This window comes from Pan troglodytes, chromosome 2 (genome assembly GCF_028858775.2).
Source record: "Pan troglodytes isolate AG18354 chromosome 2, NHGRI_mPanTro3-v2.0_pri, whole genome shotgun sequence".
NCBI classification, from domain to species: Eukaryota; Metazoa; Chordata; class Mammalia; order Primates; family Hominidae; genus Pan; species Pan troglodytes.
The window spans coordinates 103,739,199-103,761,731 of record NC_086015.1 but is presented as its reverse complement, the minus strand read 5'-3'; the positions used below and the strand labels follow the sequence as shown (position 1 = coordinate 103,761,731).

Below are 22,533 nucleotides of genomic sequence, written 5' to 3'. Positions count from 1 at the left end.
CTTGAGCTCACCTGCTCCTGTGTAGCGCAGGCACTGGCACAGGCTCCTCCCTGCCAGTGACCTCATCCACAACCCTACTCCCTCATCTTTCTAATGGCTAATCATCCTTCAGTCACAGCAAAAGCTGCATTTCCTCAGAAAGCCTTTTCTACCTTTCTGATTGGTTCAGGTTCCTGCCAGATGCTCTCCTGGGTTCCAATGCTTCTCCTCTGGGATACTTATCACAACTGTAATTAATAATTTGGGTAATTTTGTTCAGTGCCTCTCTTCTCCACTAGATTGTGTGCTGCATCATATCAAGGGCTATGTTTTACTCTCTGCTAGTACCCAGCACCTTGCCTTGTTCATAGCATGGGTTCATTAAATATATATTGAATGTACAGTATAAAGAATAAAAGAAAGGGAAATACCAAATGGTTACAAATGTTAATATTTAATTAGCAGTCAAAGATTATGTAAAATAAAATAACAATATTTTTACCTTTCAGGTTAGCAAAAAAAATGTGTTTTAATAATACCAACACTGGCAAGAGTACAGGGAGACAGGAACTATCACCCCTTACTGATGGGATTAAAAATGTGTGCAGCCTTCTTAGAAAGCCTTGAGAAATATGTGTTAAGAAGCTTGAAATGTTGGTATCCAAGAAGACGTAAAAAAGAAAAAATAATAAGTTTAAACTATTCCCCTCCTTAGATCCAGCCATTGTATGTTGTTATGGGCTGAACTATATCTCTCCAAAATCACAGGTTGAAACCCTAACCCCCAACAGCTCTGAATGTTACTGCACTTAGCTATAGGGCTTTAAAGAGGTGATTACGTTAAATGAGGCCATTAGGGTGAGCCCTAATCCAATCTGACCGGTGTTTTACAAGAAGAGGAAATTTGAACAGGTAGAGAGACAACAGAGTTGCTCACTGTCAGAAGAAAGACCATGGAAAATCACAGTGAGAAGGCAGCCATCTGCAATCAAACAAGCAAGGCCTCAGAAGAAGCTTTAATCTTGGACTTCCTAGCCTCCAGAACTGTAAGAAAATAAATTTCTCCTGTTTAAGCCACCCAGTGTGTGGTATTTTGTTATGGCAGCACTGGCAAACATATGCATATCTTTCTAGATATGCATACCTAGAAACTTACTCTCAAATAATAATCAGAAATATGGTTAAAGATATGTAAAGCTGCTAAGATACCTAAGGTAAATCTGTATATATTAGTCCATTTACTAAATAGGTCAGTCATGGTAGTAGGTGCTGTGGATAGGATGGGGAGCAAAACAGGCTATTAGAGATGGCATCTGCATAGGAGATAGATGTTAAACAACTAGGGCATGTGCCTACGTCCTTGGCTAAATGCTATAAAGGGGAAGTTCAAGGTGCAATGAGAAGGTAGAACGGGGTAAAACTATATATATTGGGGTGGGTGTTAGGAGGGTAGAGGAGAAGTATCCAGAGAGAATTCTGTGAATGTGTGCTGATTGAGCGACAAGCTGAAGGATGAGCAAGGGTTAGAGGACAAGGACTGCTTTCTGCCTGGAGATGAGCACCACATGGGCAGATCCACTGCCATGGAAGAAGCTTGCGGGCATAGTGGTGCTGGGGAGCACAGTGGACCAAGAGGAACCAAGAGAGCTGGAATGAGACATTGAGGGATTTCAAGTAGGGCAATATCCCAAGATTGGTAATGTTAAAACATATCAAACTCTTACCAAAGTTTTTCTCTGTGGTGTGCTATTGTTTTCTTCCTTTTCCTTTTTTTTTTTTTTTTTTTTTTTTTTTTTTTTTTTTTTTTTAGTATTTTTCATAGTTATATCTGGGGAACATGTGTTATATTGTCAGGAAAAAAATAATAATAAATTAAAGTTTTGTGACTGGGAGTGAAATGGATGTTTGTACAAACGTCCTTTTCCATTAAGGAGCCTAAAAAGAATGGCAAGAGTCTGATCACAACGTAAAGTGTGTACTTAAAACTCCTTACAGCAGATAGGTTTTGCAGTTTGTCTCTTCGCTTTGGCATATGACTTTGTGGAAAATGGGCCTAAAAGAGAACTGTAATTGGGACAGGGAGAAGCTCCTCCTCTTAAAAAATGTTTACTTGCTATGCGAGCTCTATTTTTGGAATTCTATATGCCCTCCTAAGGTAATTTTCCTCAATAAGACCTAAAACAATGTCCCAAATGGCTTAAAATAGCCTCACCTATCTATCCCCCGTTTTGTGAATCATGCTGTATAGCACCTGGGTTGCTATCTTCTCACACTCTGAGCTCACCCTGGGCTCCTGGGCTACAGCATTGCAGCAGGCACTGACTGTGAGGGAAATGACTGCCCTGTACACCGACTCTCCTGATTAGAGTGCTCCAAACAGCATGACTCTTTCCCCTGTGGACCCAGAACAACAATCTCTGTCAAAGAAAATCCCATGCGCTCTCTGTCCCCAAGTCATTGGTTCTCATTTAAAAAGAAATTGGTTTTTAGGACAGTGAAACTATTCTGTATGCCACTATAATGGTAGGTGCGTGCCATTATACATTTGTACAAACCCATAAAATGTACAACAGCAAGACTGAATCCTAATGTGTAAACTATGGACTCTGGGTGATAATGATGTGTCAGCATGGGTTCATCAATTGAAACAAATATACCGCTCTAGTCAGGAAGGTTAATCATGGGAGAGGTATGCATATCTGGGAGTATGGGGGCTATGGAAAATCTCTGTACCTTCTGCTCAATATTGCTTTGAACATAAAACAGATCCAAAAAAAGAAAGTTGTTTTTCTTTAAGTGCCAATAAACCTAAAAGGAAAGTTGGGGAGGGGGAAATTGGTTATGTAATATATTCACCTCAAGAGCTTAACTACTCGATGTTCTTTATTCTGGCTGTAATTGCAATCACCCTTCAATTGTATCCCTCCCACCCTGTAGTCAATGGTTAACAGCAAGATGAGACATAATGAGAAAGATCCAGGTGCTGGCATAGTAAGACCCATATTGAGTCCTAGTGCACAGTATGTACCTGGCACTCTGGGGCCAGGTCCTTGATAGCTAACTTCAGAATAAAGTCAACAAGGGAGTGATTCTTCCCCTTTTACATATGAGGAAAATGAATCTTAGTGAGGCTAAGTCTTGCCTAAGACTTATGTGACTAGTGACTTTATTAGAGAGATAAAGTGACATGCCTAAGCATGTGACATCTGGTTCCTGGATTGGCAGTACTAAATCCTTTATCTTTAACAACAGCAACAACTTTATTCTATTTCCATGTGAAACTGCCTGTAAATGTGACTTTTAGCCATGTACCAATTTAAACAGAATTCTATTATAAAGTTAGTAATAATAATCTATAGGTCTTCAGGAATTCATCTGAAAGAATTTTATATGAGGAGTATTTTATAACGTAGTCTAATGCTATCATCAGAGCCAAGAGGACTACAAATGAGTGGACTAGCTATACTTGGAAACACTATCAGGGAAAACATTCAAATATTCAACTGGTAAAATGATAGTTCTTTGAGAAATAATAAAGATAAGCTTAGTAACCATGCACTGTACATCCTTTTGGGAAGCCAAACAATGTTTTAAACTAATCAGTAAAATAACTTTTTTTAATTGGGGAAATGAACAGACCCTGCTTGGTCACACTATTACACACTAAATCAATGCAAAACTGTCACCAACACCATATCATAAGTTATATAGTGGCCAAACAGAGAGCTATAAGAAGAAACTCCTGTGAGCTTATAATGCTTCACACCTCAGGAACTTGGAATCTTTTCCTAAAGCAAAATTCAAGGACTTGTCTTACTCATCCCAAAGCTGCAGTAGCCAAACTAAGCCCATATAAACCATATGCCACTGAGATCATAACCCCAAATGACATTAAATTAGGTCATGTATAATAATGTTTTCCCTACTAGCTCTCCACTCTCTGGTGATGATGCTTGTTATGAAAATGTATTAGTCAGCTTGGGCTGCTATAACAAAATACCATAGGCTGAGTAGCTTAAGCAACAGAAATTTGTTTCTCACAGTTCTGGAGGCTAGGAAGTCCCAGATCTAGGTTCTGGCTAATTCAGTTCCTGGTGAGGGCTCTCTTTCTGGCTTGCAGATGGCTGCCTTCTCACTGCAACCTCACATGACTGCTTTTTTTTATGCATATGTGGGGATAGAGAGAGAAAGAAAAAGCTCTCTGATGTCTCTTCTTCTAAGGATATTAATCCCATTAGGCCAGGACCCCACCTTCATGAACTCATCTAACCCTAATTATCTCCCAAAGGCTCCATTTCCAAATACCATCACATTGGAGATTAGGGCTTCAGCATATGAATGGGGGAAGGGGAAGCACAAACATTCAGTCCATAACAGAACATGTTACCTGCCAATGTTCAATATAAAATTACCAATTATCTTCCCATTGTAATATAAAAGAGAAACATAAAAGACAATGAAGTAAAGGGAAAATGAAAAACTCTAGAATTTTGTGCAGTAATTAACTGAAGGCATCTGGAAAAAAATTTCTAAGTGTCAACACCTCTGACAGAGGAGGAGAGGGAGATGCAGAGGGAGGAGATGAGGGAGGGGAAAAGGAAAAGGGAGAAGGAAAGCATCTTATTAGGTATGTAAACTAAAAATAAAATCCTAAGCCCCTCATCAACTGAACAGACCCCCTCTTCACCAAGGGGATTCCATAAAAACCTTAAAAACTTAGTTCTGAGCCATGACGGGACGGGAGGTCAGATGCGCCTCGTTGTACTCCCTGTCTTTTATGGTTTAGACACAACAATTGACCAGCATTAATGTTAAAATAGAGATCCTAACACTGACAGAACAAAGCCTTTGTGGCAATAAGATACCTAATTATAAACAGGACCTAAGGCCATGCCAGGCAAGGGTTAAGTTGTGCACCCCTACACTTAAAGAATAAACTATGTTCTGACCGCCACAAGGTTTTTCTTTTCCTCTAGCAGCTAAACAAGCACCGGCCCTGACATAAGCAGTATTAAAACAATTTGCAGCTCCATCAGATGCTGACTAGCTGATTCCCTTGTTCCACCAGCCATTACTGCAGTTTTGATTGGACAAGAGATTGATTTCAATAACTTTCTCCTGACAAGACTACCAACCATGGACTGGTTCTAGCCAGTTTATGGGGGCTGCACACTCACTCACCTTCCTGTCCTAAGAAGATCTTTTCATGAATAGGGCCTAATTGTAATACGTTTAAATATTAAGTCTCTGTCCCAAAGTGAACATGGGTCATACATGCTACATGCATGTTTGTTCAAAATTCCTGTGTCCACAGAACTGTGTCAGAACCACCTTCACGAATATTCATAGCTCCTCCTATAAACTGTTGCATATGGAAGTTTAGCCAACCTGTTCAGCATAAAGCTCCTACCCCCTACCCCTCCTCCTTTGAAGTGCCTATGTCCAGTCTTTCTGGAGGCTATGCTTCCCAGGCTGTGGGATGGCCAACTTGCAGGCTATAAGCTTTACAAGAAATAAAGTCCCCTCTCCTTTTCTAAATGTATACACTGTATAGCATTTAGTGTAAAAAAAAACTTATTTTTTTAATAAATAAGTTAATAGGTACCAGGCACTGTTCAAAGCACTGTATATACATTACTTATTGAATATTCACAGCACCTTTATGAGGTCTGTACTATGATCACCAATCCCATTTACATGTGGGGAATTGGAGGCAAAGAGAGCTCAAGCAGCTTGCTCAGAGTTATGCTGCTAGTAAATGAAGGACACGGGAGGCCAGCTCCAGAGCACTTGCTCCTGACCACTCCTCTCCGCTGCCTTTCTAGCAATTCCTCCACCTTAGCACCTAGAAGAAGAGAGAAAAGTCCACAGAACATTATGCTAAAAGCTCCCTATAGAGTTCTCACTGGTACCTGAAATTCTATCATTAGTTTCATTTCCTTGGATTAAGGAATTGCCTCCTATGAAAATTAAATTCAAATATAATCTGAAATACAAGAAGCCACTGCCAATCATGACACTTGATAGTATGTGTTCTCTCCCAGGTTTGTGAGAACTCCCCTAAGAGGGCCATGCCCCACCTGCCCTGTAGTGAGATACTATAAGAATGAGAGTGCAGCCATCTGAAAGTAGATCAACGATAAAAAACTAAAATTACAAATATCTTTCATCACTTTAAATTGAGAGCATGGAGGGAGAATATACAATGGAGAAAGGTAATTTAATTTAAAAAAAAAAAAAAAGACAGCCGGGCGCAGTGGCTCACACCTGTAATCACAGCACTTTGGGAGGCCGAGGTGGGCAGATCACCTGAGGTCAGGAGTTCAAGACCAGCCAGGCTAACATGGTGAAATTCCATCTCTACTAAAAATACAAAAATTAGCCAGGCATGGTGGTGCATGCCTGTAGTCTTGACTACTCAGGAGGCTGAGGCAGGAGCATTCCTCGAACCCTGGAGGCAGAGGTTGTAGTGAGCCGAGATCTCACCACTGCACTCCAGCCTGGGCAAAAGAATGAGACTTCAACTCAAAAAAAAAGAAAAAAGAAAAAGAAAAAAGAAGAAAAAAAAAAAGGAGGCATCACACTACTATACAACAAGGCTACAGTAACCAAAACAGCATGGTAACAGGTAACAGGTACCAAAACAGAGACATAGACCAGTGGAACAGAATAAAGAACTCAGAAATAAGACCACACTTATATAACCACCTGATCTTTGGCAAATCTGACAGAAACAAGCAATGGCGAAAGGATTCTCTATTTAATAAATGGTGCTGGGAAAATTGGCCAGCCATATGCAGAAAACTGAAACTGGACCCCTTCCTTACACCTTTTACAAAAATTAACTCAAGATGGATTAAAGACTTATATGTAAACCCCAAAACCATAACAGCCCTAGAAGAAAACCTAGGCAGTACCATTCAGGACACAGGCTTGGGCAAATACTTCATGATGAAAACACCAAAAGCAATTGCAACAAAAGCCAAAATTGACAGATAGGATCTAATTAAGCTAAAGAGCTTCTGCACAGCAAAAGAAACTATCATCAGAGTGAACAACCTATGGAATGGGGGAAAATGTTTGCAATCTACTCATCTAACAAAAGTCTAATATCCAGAATCTACAATGAACTTAAACAAATTTACAAGAAACAAACAAACAAACCCATCAAAAAGTGGGCAAAGGATATGAACAGACACTTCTCAAAAGAAGACATTTATGCGGCCAAACATATGAAAAAAGCTCAACATCACTGATCATTACAGAAATGCAAATCAAAACCACAATGAGATACCATCTCACACCAGTCAGAATGGCAATTATTAAAAAGTCAAGAAACAATAGATGCTGGCAAGGCTGTGGAGAAATAGGAACACTTTTACACTGTTGGGGGGAAAGTAAATTAGTTCAACCATTGTGGAAGACAGTGTGGTGATTCCTCAAGGATCTAGAATGAGAAATACCATTTGACCCAGCAATCCCATTACTGGGTATACACCCAAAGGAATATAAATCATTCTACTATAAAGACACATAGACATGTATGTTTATTGCAGCACTATTTATAGCAAAGACATAGGACCAACCCAAATGCCCATCACTGACAGAGTGGATAAAGAAAATGTGGTACATATACACCATGGAATACCATGCAGCCATAAAAAAGAATGAGATCATGTCCTTTGCAGGGACATAGATGAAGCTGGAAGCCATCACCCTCAGCAAACTAACACAGGAACAGAAAACCAAACACCACATGTTCTCACCCACAAGTGGAAGTTGAACAATGAGAACACATGGACATAGGGAGGGGAACAACGCACACACTGGGGCCTATCAGAGGGTAGAGGGCAAGGAGAGGGAGAGCATTAGGACAAATACCTAATGCATGCAGGGCTTAAAACCTAGATGACGGGTTGGTAGGTGCAGCAAACCACCATGGCACATGTACACCTATGTAACAAACCTGCACGTTCTGCACATGTATTCCAGAACTTTAAAGAAAAAAGAAAAAATCTTGGGTGTACATCAGTAGAGACTTATTCTGTATCCTTCAAAGTATATCATGTGGGCAAGTACATATGGTGACTTCCGTGGAGCATAGAAGCAGCACTGTGGAGGTCCGTCTGGAGTTACAAAAGCCCTGGGCCAATAAACTCGGTTTCTTCTCCCAAAGATCTTTCATTTAGCACAATCTTCCCTTCCACGAGCCCCAGACGACATAGAACAATGTTAACAGAACCATGTTAAGCTGAAGGAGATGATGACTAGAAAGCTAAACAGACTAAAAGTATTAAAAATGCACTTCCACAGAATAAATAAATGACAGGGAAACTGTTTTATTTCAGTTTTATATTTATATGATGTTGGAGAGAGAAGGCAAGTCAGTTTAATAACGAGAGACTTCATATTATGTTTTTTCACTAAGCATAGCAGAACAATAACATTGGATTTCTTTATTCACTTTAATTCAGCAAACATAGGTTCTAATGAGTCTGGGGGAAAAGTAGCATTCTATAAAAATGCCTAAGCTTTACCCTTTGTTGTACCTAATTCTTGCTGCCAAATTTGTATTTTCTACTAGACTGACAGTCCCACAAGTGTGGGGACTGGGCATGTCTTCTTTCACCCTGTGATACTCGGACAATGTTTGGCTCACAGTAGGTGTTCAATAAATATGTTAAATTAATTAATGTTGATCACTGTGGTTTTGTGTGAATCATGAGACTGATGAAGATGTATTAGAAACTACATTCAAGGAGAAGTGGGGAAAAAAAGAAACCACATTCAAAGTAGGCAAGGGGGAAAGCTCTTCTCCTCCTATGCATATAATACTTAATGTAATATTGATGGTTATAGATTATTAAAAGGTTGAGAGAGGGAAGGGCCTTAGAGCAGTCAGGAGAGAAGAAAAAAAGTAAGGATAAGAGTAAGCTTTTCTCTTTAAGGTATTTCCATTAGCTCAAAGCAGACAAAAAATTGAAAACCAAATTGTTCCTTAAAATAAGAATATATATATATATATAAACAAGGTCTCATTCTGTTACCCAGGTTGGAAAGCAGTGGCATGATCACCGTTCACTACAGCCTCGACCTCTTGGGCTCAAGTGATCTTCCCACCTCAGCCTTCCAAGTAGCTGGGACTATGGAAGCACCACCACACCCTGCTATTTTTTTTTTTTTTTTTTTTTGTGAGACAGAGTCTCACTATGTTGCCCAGGCTGGTCTCAAACTCCTTAGTTCAAGTGATCCTCCTGCCTTGGACCCCCACAGTGCTGGGATTCCAGGTGTGAACCATGGCACCACACCAAAAGTAAGAATATTTGATTACATTTTAGAGATAGAAAGTATTCAAGTGTAGATTCACTTATACATATACAGCATTATGTAGACAAAGAATGAAGAATTAGACTCCCCAACTACTTTCCAGTACTCTGCCCATTGACCTCTGGTTCCTCTGATTTGTGATCTATGCTTATTGTTTCTCCATTCTATTCAGTCATATTTTTAACTTTTTTAATCCAGCAATTTTTATTCTGCATGTTAGTCTAATAATTATGGAATTCATTGCTGACTCAGAGAATCTAAACAGGTTAATTCAGGCAAATGCCCGAAGCAGGGATAAGCAGATAAAGATGTCATAAGGACACAGTTTACAAATGTTATACATAATAGATGCTGTGATTCCATAGATTAAGGCAAACAACATTGTAACCTAAAAGTGAATTCTGTAAATAGGGTAACTATCTCTGTTTTAAAAGCCCCATAGATGCTAAAGTTTATTCAAGGAACTAGTAAACCATGTTTCTTTCTATGTTTTCATATTTCCTGTGGCTCCAAGAGGCCATTGTCATAAATAGTAAATTACAGTTTTTGTTTTTGTTTATCCCTGTTCTCACATCTGGAAACTGGAAACTAATCATACTCCTGGTTCACACAGCCTGGATATTTTGCTCATTGTGGAATATATATTAAAATGAGAGGCAATAAGCAGGTGTTTATTTTATAACAGAACATGGAAGGTTAGAGGTAGAAGGGTTCTTAGAGATCACTCAGTCCAACACCCCCATCTTTTTCACTTTAGCAACCTGAAGCTGAAAGAAGGGTTGAAGATTGCCCTTTGTCCCTGAGTATGCATTTGGCAAGGGATATATTTTGAAATATTTGTGTCTCAAAGAATTCTCTTTCCTCAAACTTGCTGATCACCAGGAGTAATAGAGGTTGCCTTACACACTTTCATATGTCTTATAGACATTATGTGTCTGGGAAGCCTGAAGTTAAAAATAAAATAATATTACCCCAAACAAAACTTACTTGGTTCCGGGGTTGGCAACAGCAGGGGATTGAGAAACTATCCTCTGGTAGCTGACATTTAATGGGACTTATAAAAAAGAAAAGCTGTATTATTGCTGTGTAACTATGAAGCACAGGACACACATGTCTACTGTGGAGCCTTCTAGCATGCCAGTAGAGCAGAGAGAATAGCCGCCTGTACATGTCACTGAGTCCACAGCTGACCAAGCCCACCCATTCCCCTCTTGGGAGCTTTCCTGCTAGCATCTTGTTCCTCAGATATCAGGTGCTCTGCCTAGCTATAACAAAACAGTGCTGAGGGCAGGAGAGTTTTAGCTCCCTCTACCATCTAGAAACCAAATGGACTCCCTGGAAGAAAAACAAGTGTGTCAAATTTCTCAAAGGTAGTGACTTGTTATGTGGGATCCCCAGTTCCTTAGAAGGTCTACCAAAGAGTGGAACAATTTTCAGTATTTCAAACGGAAATCACACATTGAGCCACAAGGCTACACAGACTAAGTATAGCATCAAGTTTCTTTCCTTTGGCTTAAATTCCGTCACTCAGTGGGATTATCTCAGGCTTATCAGGAGCTCTGAAGAGTAGTTAAAGATATCTCAGACAACTAAAAATGAAGAAATCATTACCCATTAGATGACAATAAGGTCCCTTGAAAGACAAGATGAAATAATAAGAGAGATTTCTGTGGGTATGAGAAAGACTCAGAAGTACTGGTTTTAAACCAAAGAAAACTTTATATCCAAAGATTCCTCAAAAAATTATCTAAGAGAAACCCCCTCCCCTATTCCAGCTCTCCCCTCCGGTTCCATGACAATCACTCACTGGGCAGGGCAGGGAGGTTTTCCTGTGACTGGTGGCTTGCAGTCGGTGGCGTTCCCGGAGTCCTCTCTGATCCTCCTCTCTCCAGCTGTGGCCCCAGAAGCTGCTCATCCATTTGGCAAAAGACACATCATCATCATCATCATCTTTGTGCTCCATGTAAAGGTGATGCCAAATACTGAAGGCCTGTCCCTAAATGCGACAGAGGGAAATATCACCCAACAGGGCTGACAATGAAACCCAGGATCTCTCCCAAAAGACAAAATGAAACTGGTCTTTTTAAAATGGTCTCCGATACTGGCATCCTTAAAGGAGAAAGATTTACTAAACAACCACTTCATCATCAGGCAGCCTTGGGCAATGTCTATTTATAAATTGTGCAGCCCACATTCCCCTCCCCTTGTCTTTTTAAATTGAGAGGCTTTCTAATCCTTCCATTGCTGGGGCTTGTGCCTCACAGCCTAAGGGTGGGATGCAGAGTCCACTGCCTGGTTTTCCCTGTGCTTTGCTGCCAATGACATGTGATGGCATCTCCAGCTGTCAATGATGATGGAGCATGACCCTCACAATATGCCTGTCAGCTCCAGGCAAGCTCTGAAATGGGGCCACATACAAGGAACAGACTGACCACAGCTTGCAAGGTAGCCAGCTGTTGCCATGTCATATCTGGAGCTAGATACTCTCCTAATAAAATGATATTGATATAAAATCCAGCTCCTAGATCAAAAGGAGTAGTTTTAAAAATTGAGGTATTACTTATATATGTACACATGTAAATAATATACAAGTACGTGTAAAATGTACAAATCATAAGTGCACAGCTTGATGAATTTTTATATACATATACCCCTGTGTTACCACCACCATGCAGGTAAAGACATAAAACATTGCCAGCACCCCAACTGGCTCCATGTATCCCCCTTCCAATCCATACTCCCTTCAAAAGTTTACCATTAATGATCTGTGTCACCATAGATTAATTTGCTTGTTTTTGAACTTACTTTCAATGGCATTATACAGTATGCATTATCCTGTGTTATTCAACATGATGTCAGTGAGATATATCCATGTTTTTGCAGTAACAATAGTTGACGCTGTGTGTAGTATTGCATCGCATCAACATGCCACAATTTTTAAAAAATTCAGTCTACTAGTGATGGTCATTTTAGGCTGTCATTTAGGTTACTTCTAGTTGGGGCTTTTATAAAGTTTATATAAATTTTATAGTCCCTGTCTTTTAGTGGGCATTTTTTTCAAAGTAAAGAGAATATTACATTTATGGAACTCCTACTTTGCATCAAGTATGGAGCCAAGTATTCCATATACGCTAATTTTCTTTTTTTTTTTTTTTTGAGATGGAGTCTTGTCCTGTTGCCCAGGCTGGAGTACAATGGCATGATCTCAGCTCACTGCAACCCCCGCTTCCCAGGTTCAAATGATTCTCCTGCCTCAGGCTCCCAAGTAGCTGGGATTACGGGCACCCACCACCAAGCCCAGCTAATTTTTGTATTTTAAGTAGAGATGGGGTTTCACCATGTTGGCCAGGCTTGTCTCAAACTCTTGACCTCGTGATCTGCCTGTCTCAGCCTCCCAAAGTGCTGGGATTACATGCATGAGCCACCACGCCAGATCCCATATATGCTAATTTTCTTATAACAACCCTGTGACTGGGAGATTTGTATGACATTTTACTGATAAGGAAGTTGAGATGCAAATAGATCACCCCTTGCCAAAGTGAAATTAATACTAAGCGGCAAAATCAAGTTTGAAGCGGGGAATAGAAAAATAAAGTCCAGGCTCTTTCCACCATCCTGCCAGTATTTCAAGAGAACTTGGAGAAGTCTCGCATTTTCAATCAGGAATTCTTGGCCATTTGCCATACGAAAATCCTTCCTTGAGCTGCAAAAAGATAAGCTTGATAACTATGACCAATGTTTACAGAGCATGGCATCACAACTTTTATGTTACTAAGGAAAAGTAGCCAAAGCTTAACATATCTTCTAACATTTTTATTTTTTGCAAATGGCCAAGACTTCCTGTGTTATCACAACTCATTGCTGGAGGAATTAAGCACATCCTGTGGGACTTCACTGGAACAGGACTTTTTGGAAGAGTGTGCCTAATTTCCTCCAGACTGCACCCCATATGCCTTTTCCATTTTCTTTCTCAGTTTTACCTTGTATCCTTTCAACATAATAAATCTTAACCATGAGTACAACTATATGCTGAGTTCTAGCAAATCCCCAAACTGGGGATGACAGCTACTATCAGAAGTGGGATTTGCTAAAAAAACAACCCAAACCACTGAACTATTGTTAAAACAGGGTTTGGGAAAAGGAAGGATGAAGAAGACATGATAGTGAACCTTCAATGCCCAGTGGCTACCTAGCCATCTATAGTATGAATCAACTGCTGAGATGATGTCTGTTGTGAGAGGTAAAAGTTACCTACAGAATTCAAAATGACAGATCCAACCCCAGGACAATTGGTTCATTAGCTTCCTTGGCTGCTTTTGGCCACGGGTAGCTAAAATGAAGGGATTAAAAAGTGCAGCTTGGCTGATGCCTTTGGGTTTTGTTCTCTCCTCTAGATGAGAAGAGAAAGGGCCCAAACATTCCCAAAACATATTTTGCATGGGCCAAAAATGTTAAAAGTTTGCATTGCTTTCTCCTCCAAGTGGGAAGGAAGAGAAAGCAATGCAAACTTTTAACGTTTTTGTTAAGTCAGTTCCAAGAGCTAGAACAAGGCTTTAGATATACCAGCAAGAAAGGGGAGGGGGGAAATAATACCCCATCGCCTCGTACAGCAGCCCCTTGCATTCCAACTGGGAATCTCTCACCAGGTATAATGTGAATCATATACGCTGAATTTACCACTTTACTACTAGGAGTTTGAGTAAACCTGCAATGAAAAAAAGAGAGATTTTTTAAAATGGCTTCTATTCTGTGGCTATTGCACCTGAATATATGATAAAAACTGATGTAAAATATTATATGCTTATACTTTCATAAATGCTTGAGGGATTACCCCAGTTAGGGAAAGCTACTCTATAAGAAGTATTAGAAGAATATGCACCTCTTGATTTTTGTTGCTACTAGATGAATTACAATGTAAACTCTGAGTATTTAAGTACTGAAATCTCCATAACTGATTATTTTTGCTATAATTTTTGCCTGTTGGAGCCTATGGGAAAAGGTAGACAACATAGAAGCATAGCTCATCTCCACTGGAAAAAACACCTTTTGAATTTTAAAAAGCAGTTTTTAGTTTACTAATAAGTTCTTATATAATCAGGTGTCTGTCTGACCCTTACAGGCTAATGATTTTCCAGCCTAACGTGCATATTTTGGAGTGGGTCAGTTGGACTCTAAATCTGACCATGTAAACAGGGCTTAGAAAACATTTCTTGTCAATTGGACTTGGAACAAAGCTGTTTGGCCCTGTATCTTCTTGGCTTTGCTGCTGCTATAGAGGAAAAGTTGCTAGCTAGTTTGGAATCCTGAATTCATAGATCCTAATTGCCTGGAGCTTATGCTAAGCTTGATACTGTCTGTAAGCGATTGTTCCAATCTCTGAAGACAGGCATAGGCTCAAGGAACATAATTCAGCCTCGGGGACTATTGCAGGTTTGTTTACAACACTCCTCTGTGGGGCCATAAACTCTGCTATCCGAATCACATGGGTCACTTGCAGATGCCTACGGGAAAGGGCTTGCTCTTTGATAGGACCATTTGAAACCCAACTAGTTGCACCAGAAATGATGAATCCCAAGAACCCTGTCAAAAGCTGCAAGCCAGGGGAGAGCACATCACAGAGAGTGGGACCCCTCCATCCACTCCTGACAGATAGGGCTCTTGACCCCTTATGGGATAGCTCACTGCTATTAATTTGTGTTCAGCTTGCCAGAGTATTTTGAAATTTGCAATGATGGATTGATAGTCTGACTCTTCTTTGCTCACCTCTCTTCTTAGTTAGGCAGTTTGATTGATAAATGCAGCTGTTCCTAGACAGAAATTGATATTTTCTAGGCTGCTTCCTGAATAAATAATCAGGACAAAAGGGATAGGGTAATGTGAACACAGTCTGAAAACTTTGAAAATTCAGGATTTTGGCCTAGCCCATTCTGGAACATGATGTGTTTTTTCTGGTTGTTACATGAAACAATGATTTTCTATGTAAATCCTTTTGTCCCTCTTACACCCAACCCTTTCTACCCTTCCTTATAAATGGTCTAGATAAGAATAAACAATGGCTGGGGAAAAGGTAAAGTTATGATTTCTGAATGAATCACACTGTTGCATAATAGCACAGAAGAAAAAAACCCGGCACCTGGGGAGATGCAGGAGAAAGAGGGCATTAATGATCTGTTTTTCAGAACTGCTCCTGAACACCAGTGCTCCCTTTCCAGGATGCTGGCTTGATTCAAACTGACTGCTGAGCCTATGATCACACCCAACAGCACTGACTATGAGATAGCAGCAACTGGCCCCAGCTCCTCTAGTTTCCAAGAACACCTCCAGATATTGTCCACACTTAGGAGAAAAACTGAAAGAAACAAACTGCCTTCGGGCAGTCCTTCTAAAACAAAGAACTTAGCTGAATTATTTAGACTGGACAGGGAAACCGTAGGCTGAAGTCCCCACGGTGGGAAGACACACTGGGGGCTCTGCTAACCTGTGCTACCTGACTAACGCATGTTTTCATTGGGGTAACTGAACTTGAATTCTTTGTTTCTAAGAATGCTCTCTGGGATTGTCCTTCCTGTGTACATATCTTGACTATCTTGGCCTGCCTCAGCCCAAGAAGGCATGCAGGTCAGCTTCAATTTACTACCCAGAGACGTGCTGTGCTCGAATTGATGCCTCGGGCTAGGTTAAAAAAGGTTAATACAAAACCTTAAGGAGAAAGCCACCTGGCTTCCTAAGATTAACCTTTATAGCTAATGGGATTTGTTTTAATTGGCTAAATCCAAGACCTCTGGATTTTAAGTAAAGTCAATACTCAGGTTAGTTTCATACTGTGTCATGGGACACTACTGTTAATAATTTTGCTATAAAATGCCTTGACCAAGGAGATCAGCTACACAGAAAATGGTTAATATAGCAGGCCTGAAACTGCCCATCCTTAGAAGGACCTGCTTGCAAGGTTAGCCCTTAGCTGGCTTCTGGGAACTTGGCTGGTAAACAGTTCCTGCAGTGACATAACATTTTCCTTAAATTATAAGAGTGGTCTAAACTGCCCGACTAATGTGGTTTATGCTGAACAACTGACTTTCTTCTGCAAATCTGGAGTTTGTGTATGTGGTAGGCAGAGTGTGCCTACCTGACCAGCACCCAGTCATTATCTGGGGTACTGAGTCTCTATTGAGCCTCCATAATAAACACTTGCCTTGCACAATGGCCACAAAGCATTGCTGGAGGAATTAGGTGTGTACTTTGTAACTCCACTGGGAGAGGACTCTTGGAAGCTTGAGCCAGATTTCCTCCAGACTTTCCCTATGCAACTTTTCTCTTTACTTGTTTTGCTTTGTATCTTTGCACTATAATAAATCTTAGCCATGAGTACAACTATATGCTGAGCCTTATAAGTCCTTTTTAGCAAGTCATGAACCTCAGGTTGGTCCTGGGGAACCTCCTAATACTGGAAGGAAAGGGAACTCTTCAAATCTTTGATCAAAAATTCTCCCAAAACAACAAGATGTAAATATACCCCAGAAAGAAAAAGGGATTTGGACTACATTAAAGAAAATGAGACTTCCAACTCCATTTTTTCCCCTAGTTAAGCCTATTTCTTCTTTAAAAACATGAGGAAAAGATAGCTCCCTACTCTACTACGCTAAGGTTCTTAAAACAAACATGGGGCAGCAAAAAAGCACTAGCAGAAAGTGTCAAGTCTTTCAGCACTGGGAGAGATGCTCTTCTGGGCTTTCTTGGGAGCCCTGGCCTGAGGGGAGGCTCCAGCCCACTCCTGAAGCCCAGACACCTGCTTTCCCTAGTAAGGGCCCTGGGCACCTGCCTTGAGGAGATGCTGCTGGGGATGCGTACCAAAGGGAGCTGCGCTTTTGACCCTGCACCTTTTTGAGCCTGCAGGATGATGCAAAAGCTGCCAAGTGACTGCGACAGCTGCAACTTCTGAGCTGAGAATTTGAGTATCATGCTGACACTCAAGAAAATGAGAATTTTCTTATCATGCTGAATGTGAAAAAAAAAATACCTTCTCTTACAGAATAGGAAGCTTGTAGTGTGTGTATTCTCATAAAGTGAACGGATATCATGGGTGCCCAGGTAATCAGTGAAAATGATCCTTGGGCTGTCAAGTGGTTTCTCAGTGCCCTCTCTCTTAGGAGACTATGCAATTATGAGAAAATGATTTTCCCTTTATTTATTTTTATAGAGATGCGGTCTCACTACGTTGCCCAGGCTGGTCTCGAACTCCTGGACTCAAGCAATCCTCCAACCTCGGCCTCCCAAAGTGTTAGGATTACAGGAGTGAGCCACCACGCCCATCCAATTTTCCCTTTATTTATTTCACTGTCCCAGTGCCATGCCGTTGTTGCAGTAGTAACTTATTTTTCTTTTATTTCATTTTTCTTTTTCTTAACAGTTAAGGGAAAGCATCATTCCTCTTACTGATTTCAAGCTTGACTGAACCGGTCTCATTCTAGAAAGGAAATGCTATGTCCAGAAGAGCTAAACTGCTACATCTTTTTTTTTTTTTAACGGTCAAAATACATCAGTGGTTTTGAGTCAGTTTTTACTTCCCAGAAAGCAGTGCTTAAATACTTGAAACTGTGTGCTATGTCCTATTCAATGACCTGATTGTCAGACTCTTGTTTAGTGGCAACGTGTCATAGTATAATCATCCATTTCCTTGTATGTTATCAAGTTATACTGTGAAGTTTGCCAGTCTTTTGAGGTGGTCATCAAAGACACACCTTTTTTAACCAAGTGTCCTAAAGCATGTCTCTAAGGTTATATCACCATTATTTTTTATTCTAAAAAGCCATGAAGCATGTATTATGAGAACTGTTTTTTAAACTATACCACTAGTGGTGCAAAAAAAAAAAAAGAGGAGACAAAGAAAGGTATGTTTTCAGAGATTTGCCTATAAAATATTGGTTATATAAATATCCAGTTACCTTGGCATTAAGCATCATTAAATTCTTCAGGATTTTGGCTAATGGTGGGCTTCATAATAGTTGTTAGACATTGGAAGAGATTTTGAAGAGCCAATAAATCATCTCTTACACAAGAGACCTTCAAACACAGCCCTGATTCTCATCTGCCAAAGATGAAATCTCTGTAGCTTTGTCTCCAGAAGTGTTATTAGTTGGTTGACCTCTCAAGGTCTCTTCAATCCCTAGGCACCAATTATTCTAAAACAGATGAGCTACTACTGTTAAAATTTACTACTATGTAAAAAACTTTTTGGGAGGCTGAGGCAGGCGGATCACAAGGTCAGGAGATCGAGACCATCCTGGCTAACACAGTGAAACCCTGTCTCCACTAAAAATGCAAAAAATTAGCCGGGCTTGGTGGCAGGTGCCTATAGTCCCAGCTACTCAGGAGGCTGAGGCAGGAGAATGGCCTGAACCCGGGAGGCGAAGCTTGCAGTGAGCCCAGATCATGCCACTTCACTCCAGCCTGGGCGACTAAGCAAGACTCCATCGCAAAAAAAAAAAAAAAAAAGACTTTATCAATCCAGTTCATCAGTGTGCTATACTTCAGAAAAGGCTTCCTTTCAGTTATTAACTGCAATGTCACAGAATCTAAAGGTAATGCCTCAGCACTTCTGTTGAATCTACAAGCCTCTCCATAAGAAGTGATCCAAACAAGAACTGGGGGAATTGAGAGTCCTGAGTGCCTCATATTTGAGAGGGACAAAATGTTGCAATTTCAATAAAGGAGAGGATCATCATACACATAAAGAAAACTGACAAAATACAACATTTAGGAAAATAAATGGCAAAAACTAAAGTTTGAGTTAAAAAATAATGTGAAGTTTTCAGACTATTAAAACAAAAAAACTTGAACCTCCATAACAATCTTTTCTGAGGATCAAATATCACATGTTATTAGCAGGAATAAGGTGTTTATGGAAAGGTATATGGCAAGATGCATTTAAAAGCTTTAAAAAAATTTTGCATCCTTTGACCCAGAAATTTCTCTCTTTTTTACAAGTGGGTAGTAAGAGGTACATACAAGGATGTTTGTTCACATAACATTATTTAAAATAGCAAAAACTTGTAAGATGTGGAAACATCTTAAAAGTACAACAACTGGAGATCAGGCTAATACATTACGATATATTTATACAACAGAATTCTATGCAATCATCAAAAATCATAGGATTTAATGACACAGGAAACTTCTCAAAATAAAATACAATACAGGGTGATAATTAATTTTATGTGTCAACTTCACTGGTCCATGGTGCCCAGATATTTGGTCAAACATTAATTCTGGATGTTTCTGTGAGGCTGTTTTGGATGAGATTTACATTTAAATAGGTGGAATTTGAGTAAAGCAGATTTCCCTCCATACTGTGGGTAGACTGAATAGAATACAGATTAACTGCCCCAGCAAGAGAATCAAGAAAGAGACCCACATATATTTCTAGCTGAATTTTGTAAAGAGTACAAAAGCAATTCAATGGAGGAAGGATAGGCTTTTCAACAAATGGTGTTGGAGCAATTGAACATCCACAGTTTAAAAAAATGAGTCTTCAGCCCGGTGCAGTGACTCATGCCTGTAATCTCAGCACTCTGGGAGGCCAAGACAAGAGGATCACTTGAGCTCAGGAGATTGAGGCTCCAGTGAGCCGTGACTATGCCACTGCACTCCAGCCTGGGCAACAGAGCAAGACTCTTATCTCAAAAAATAAAAAAATAACATTACACAAAAATGAACTCAAAATGGATCACAGACTTAAATATAAATTGTAAACTGTAAGACTTTTAGAAAAAAAAAAGCATGGGAGAAAATCTTTGGGATCAAGAGCTAGGCAAGAGTTCTTAGACTTGACACCAAAAGCATAATCTATAAAAGGAAAAATTGATAAATTATACATCACTGAATTAAAAACTTTTGCTCTATGAAAGATCCTGTTAAGAGGATGAAAAAAGTAAGATAAAGACTGGTGGAAAATGTTTACAAACCATGTATCCGACACAGGACTAGTAACTAGAATACATTTTTTAAAAAACTTTCAAATTTCAACATTAAGAGAACACACAATCCAATCAGAAAACAAAGGCCAGGCATGGTGGCTCACACTTGTAATCCCAGCACTTTGGGAGGCCAAGATATGAGGATCACTTGAGCCCAGGAGTTTGAGACAAGCCTAGGCAACATAGGGAGACCCTGTCTCTATAAATTTTTTTTTTAAAAAACTAGCCAGGCATAGTGGCATGCACCTGTAGTCCCAGCTACTCAGGAGGCTGAGGTGGGAGGATCGCTTGAGCTCGGGAGGTTGAGGCTACAGTGAACTGTGATCATGCCACTTTATTCCAGCATGAGTGACAGTAAAGACACCATCTCAAAAAGAAGGAAGGAAGGAAGGAAGGAAGGAAGGAAGGAAGGAAGGAAGGAAGGAAGGAAGGAAGGCAGGCAGGCAAAGAAAAGAAAACAAGAAAACAAGCCAATGACATCAAAGACATTTCACTGAGAAGGATATACAAATGGTGTCCATGGCCATAACGCCCTGAATGTACCCAATCTCATCTGATCTCAGAAGATATACAAATGGCAAATAAGTACAGGAAAAGATGTTCAACATCATTAGCCATTAGGTAAAGACAAACTAAAATCAGAATGCAATATTACTACATACCTATCAGAATGTGTAAAATTTAAAAAGAGTATTAACACCAAATGTTGAAGAGGAAGCAGAGAAGCTGGATCATTCATACATTGCTGATGGGAATAAAAAAAGGTACAGCCACTTTGAAAAATAGTTTGCCTGTTTCTTCTAAAACAAAAAATACATCTACCATATGACCCAGTGATTGTACTCTTAGGCAATTATCCTAGAGAAATTAAAACCTATGATCATGCAAGAGCCTGCACATGAATGTATAGGCTTGATACACACAACCTGACATATTCAAGAGAACTATGCTGTGTAAAAAAGTTCAATCTCAAAAGGAATTTTATAATTATATAAATAAAATATAATTCCATATAAATAGAAATAATTTTTATATAGCATTCTTTAAATAACACAATCATAGAGATGAGGAACAGATTTAGCGGTTCCCATGGGTTAGAGATTGAGGAAGTGGCTATCAGAGTTTAGTTTGAGGAAGCTTTCTGACGATAGACCAGTTCTGTACTTTGATTGTGACAGTTACACAAAGCTATGGATGTGATAAAATTGCACAGAACTACACACACACATACACACACACACAAATGAGTGTGTGCATAGCTAGTGAAATTTGAGTAAGTTATATGGATTATACCAATGTCAATTTCCTGGTTTTGACATTATACTATAGTTATACAAGATGTCAACATTAGAAGAGTAGGTGAAGGATGCATGGGACTTCCGTGTACACTTATTTGCAACTTCTTGTCATTATTTCATAATAAAAAGTAAAAAAGAAAAATGACTTATATCAAGAAAAAGAAACTTCTCTAAATGGGTAGCTACAGGATCAAAATGCTGTTGAGTTAGAGGTACTCTGGGAAGAAAGCAACGATGACAGCATAGGTTTTTAATCTGTTTGAATCCCCACATGAAAACTAATAGAGCAACTGTAGCAGAAAAAAACCTATAGACAGCTCTACGACAAAACTAAGTGACAAGATGACCCCTCAAGATGTGCCCTACTCCCAAGTGCAGGTTGTGGGGTCAAACCACCAACAGCTATAGACCTGGTATGGTTGCCCATGCAGGAGGAAGAGGAAAGAAGCAACAGGGCATCCTCTAGACCTGAGAACAGGAGAACCACAAAATAGCCAATAGTTTGGAAAGCACAGGGAACCAATTTGAGAATAGTAGCTGAAACTGGGAGGGATTTGTTCTCTCCAACACTGAGTGAGTACAAAAAGCCTGTGGTAAGAAGGATTGAAAGGGCTGAACTGTCCAGCCACCATAAACTCTCAAATCTGACCTTCTAGGACAAAGCCTCACACTGAGGAGAAACTGTGAAGAGTGGAATCAAAACTGCAATAGACAGGGACAACAGAGATAAAGAAAAGAGTGGATCTAAAACCAAATGGGATGGGGAACACAGCCAGCACATCTTAGAAAGCAAGCTGCCATATTTGTAAACACTATACAAACACAACAGAAGAGGAAGCTCTGTGGAATTTCAAAAACTTTCCTGCACCCTATGTCATTCTAAGAGTTCAAGAATTTTACATAAAAATGAGGGACAGAAAATATCAAAGTAGAATCTCACACAGCATTTCTGTTTT

At 39.8% G+C, this 22,533-nt stretch overlaps 1 protein-coding gene across 5 annotated transcripts in view; it reads right to left on the bottom strand.

Annotated features, from left to right (window-relative positions):
- LNP1 (leukemia NUP98 fusion partner 1) overlaps positions 1–22,533 on the bottom strand; it is a 55,573-nt gene that overhangs the window by 15,314 nt on the left and 17,726 nt on the right. For 2 of the 5 annotated variants that reach the window (XM_054680312.1, XM_054680313.2), the window contains 2 exons: positions 13,900–14,011; positions 11,114–11,302 (listed from right to left, as the gene is read on the bottom strand). In XM_054680312.1, coding sequence (XP_054536287.1) covers positions 11,114–11,302; positions 13,900–14,011 — 301 coding nt within the window. The remainder of the gene's footprint in view (positions 1–11,113; positions 11,303–13,899; positions 14,012–22,533) is intronic. The other 3 variants (XM_063805275.1, XM_063805276.1, NM_001280233.1) reach the window with 2 other exon arrangements.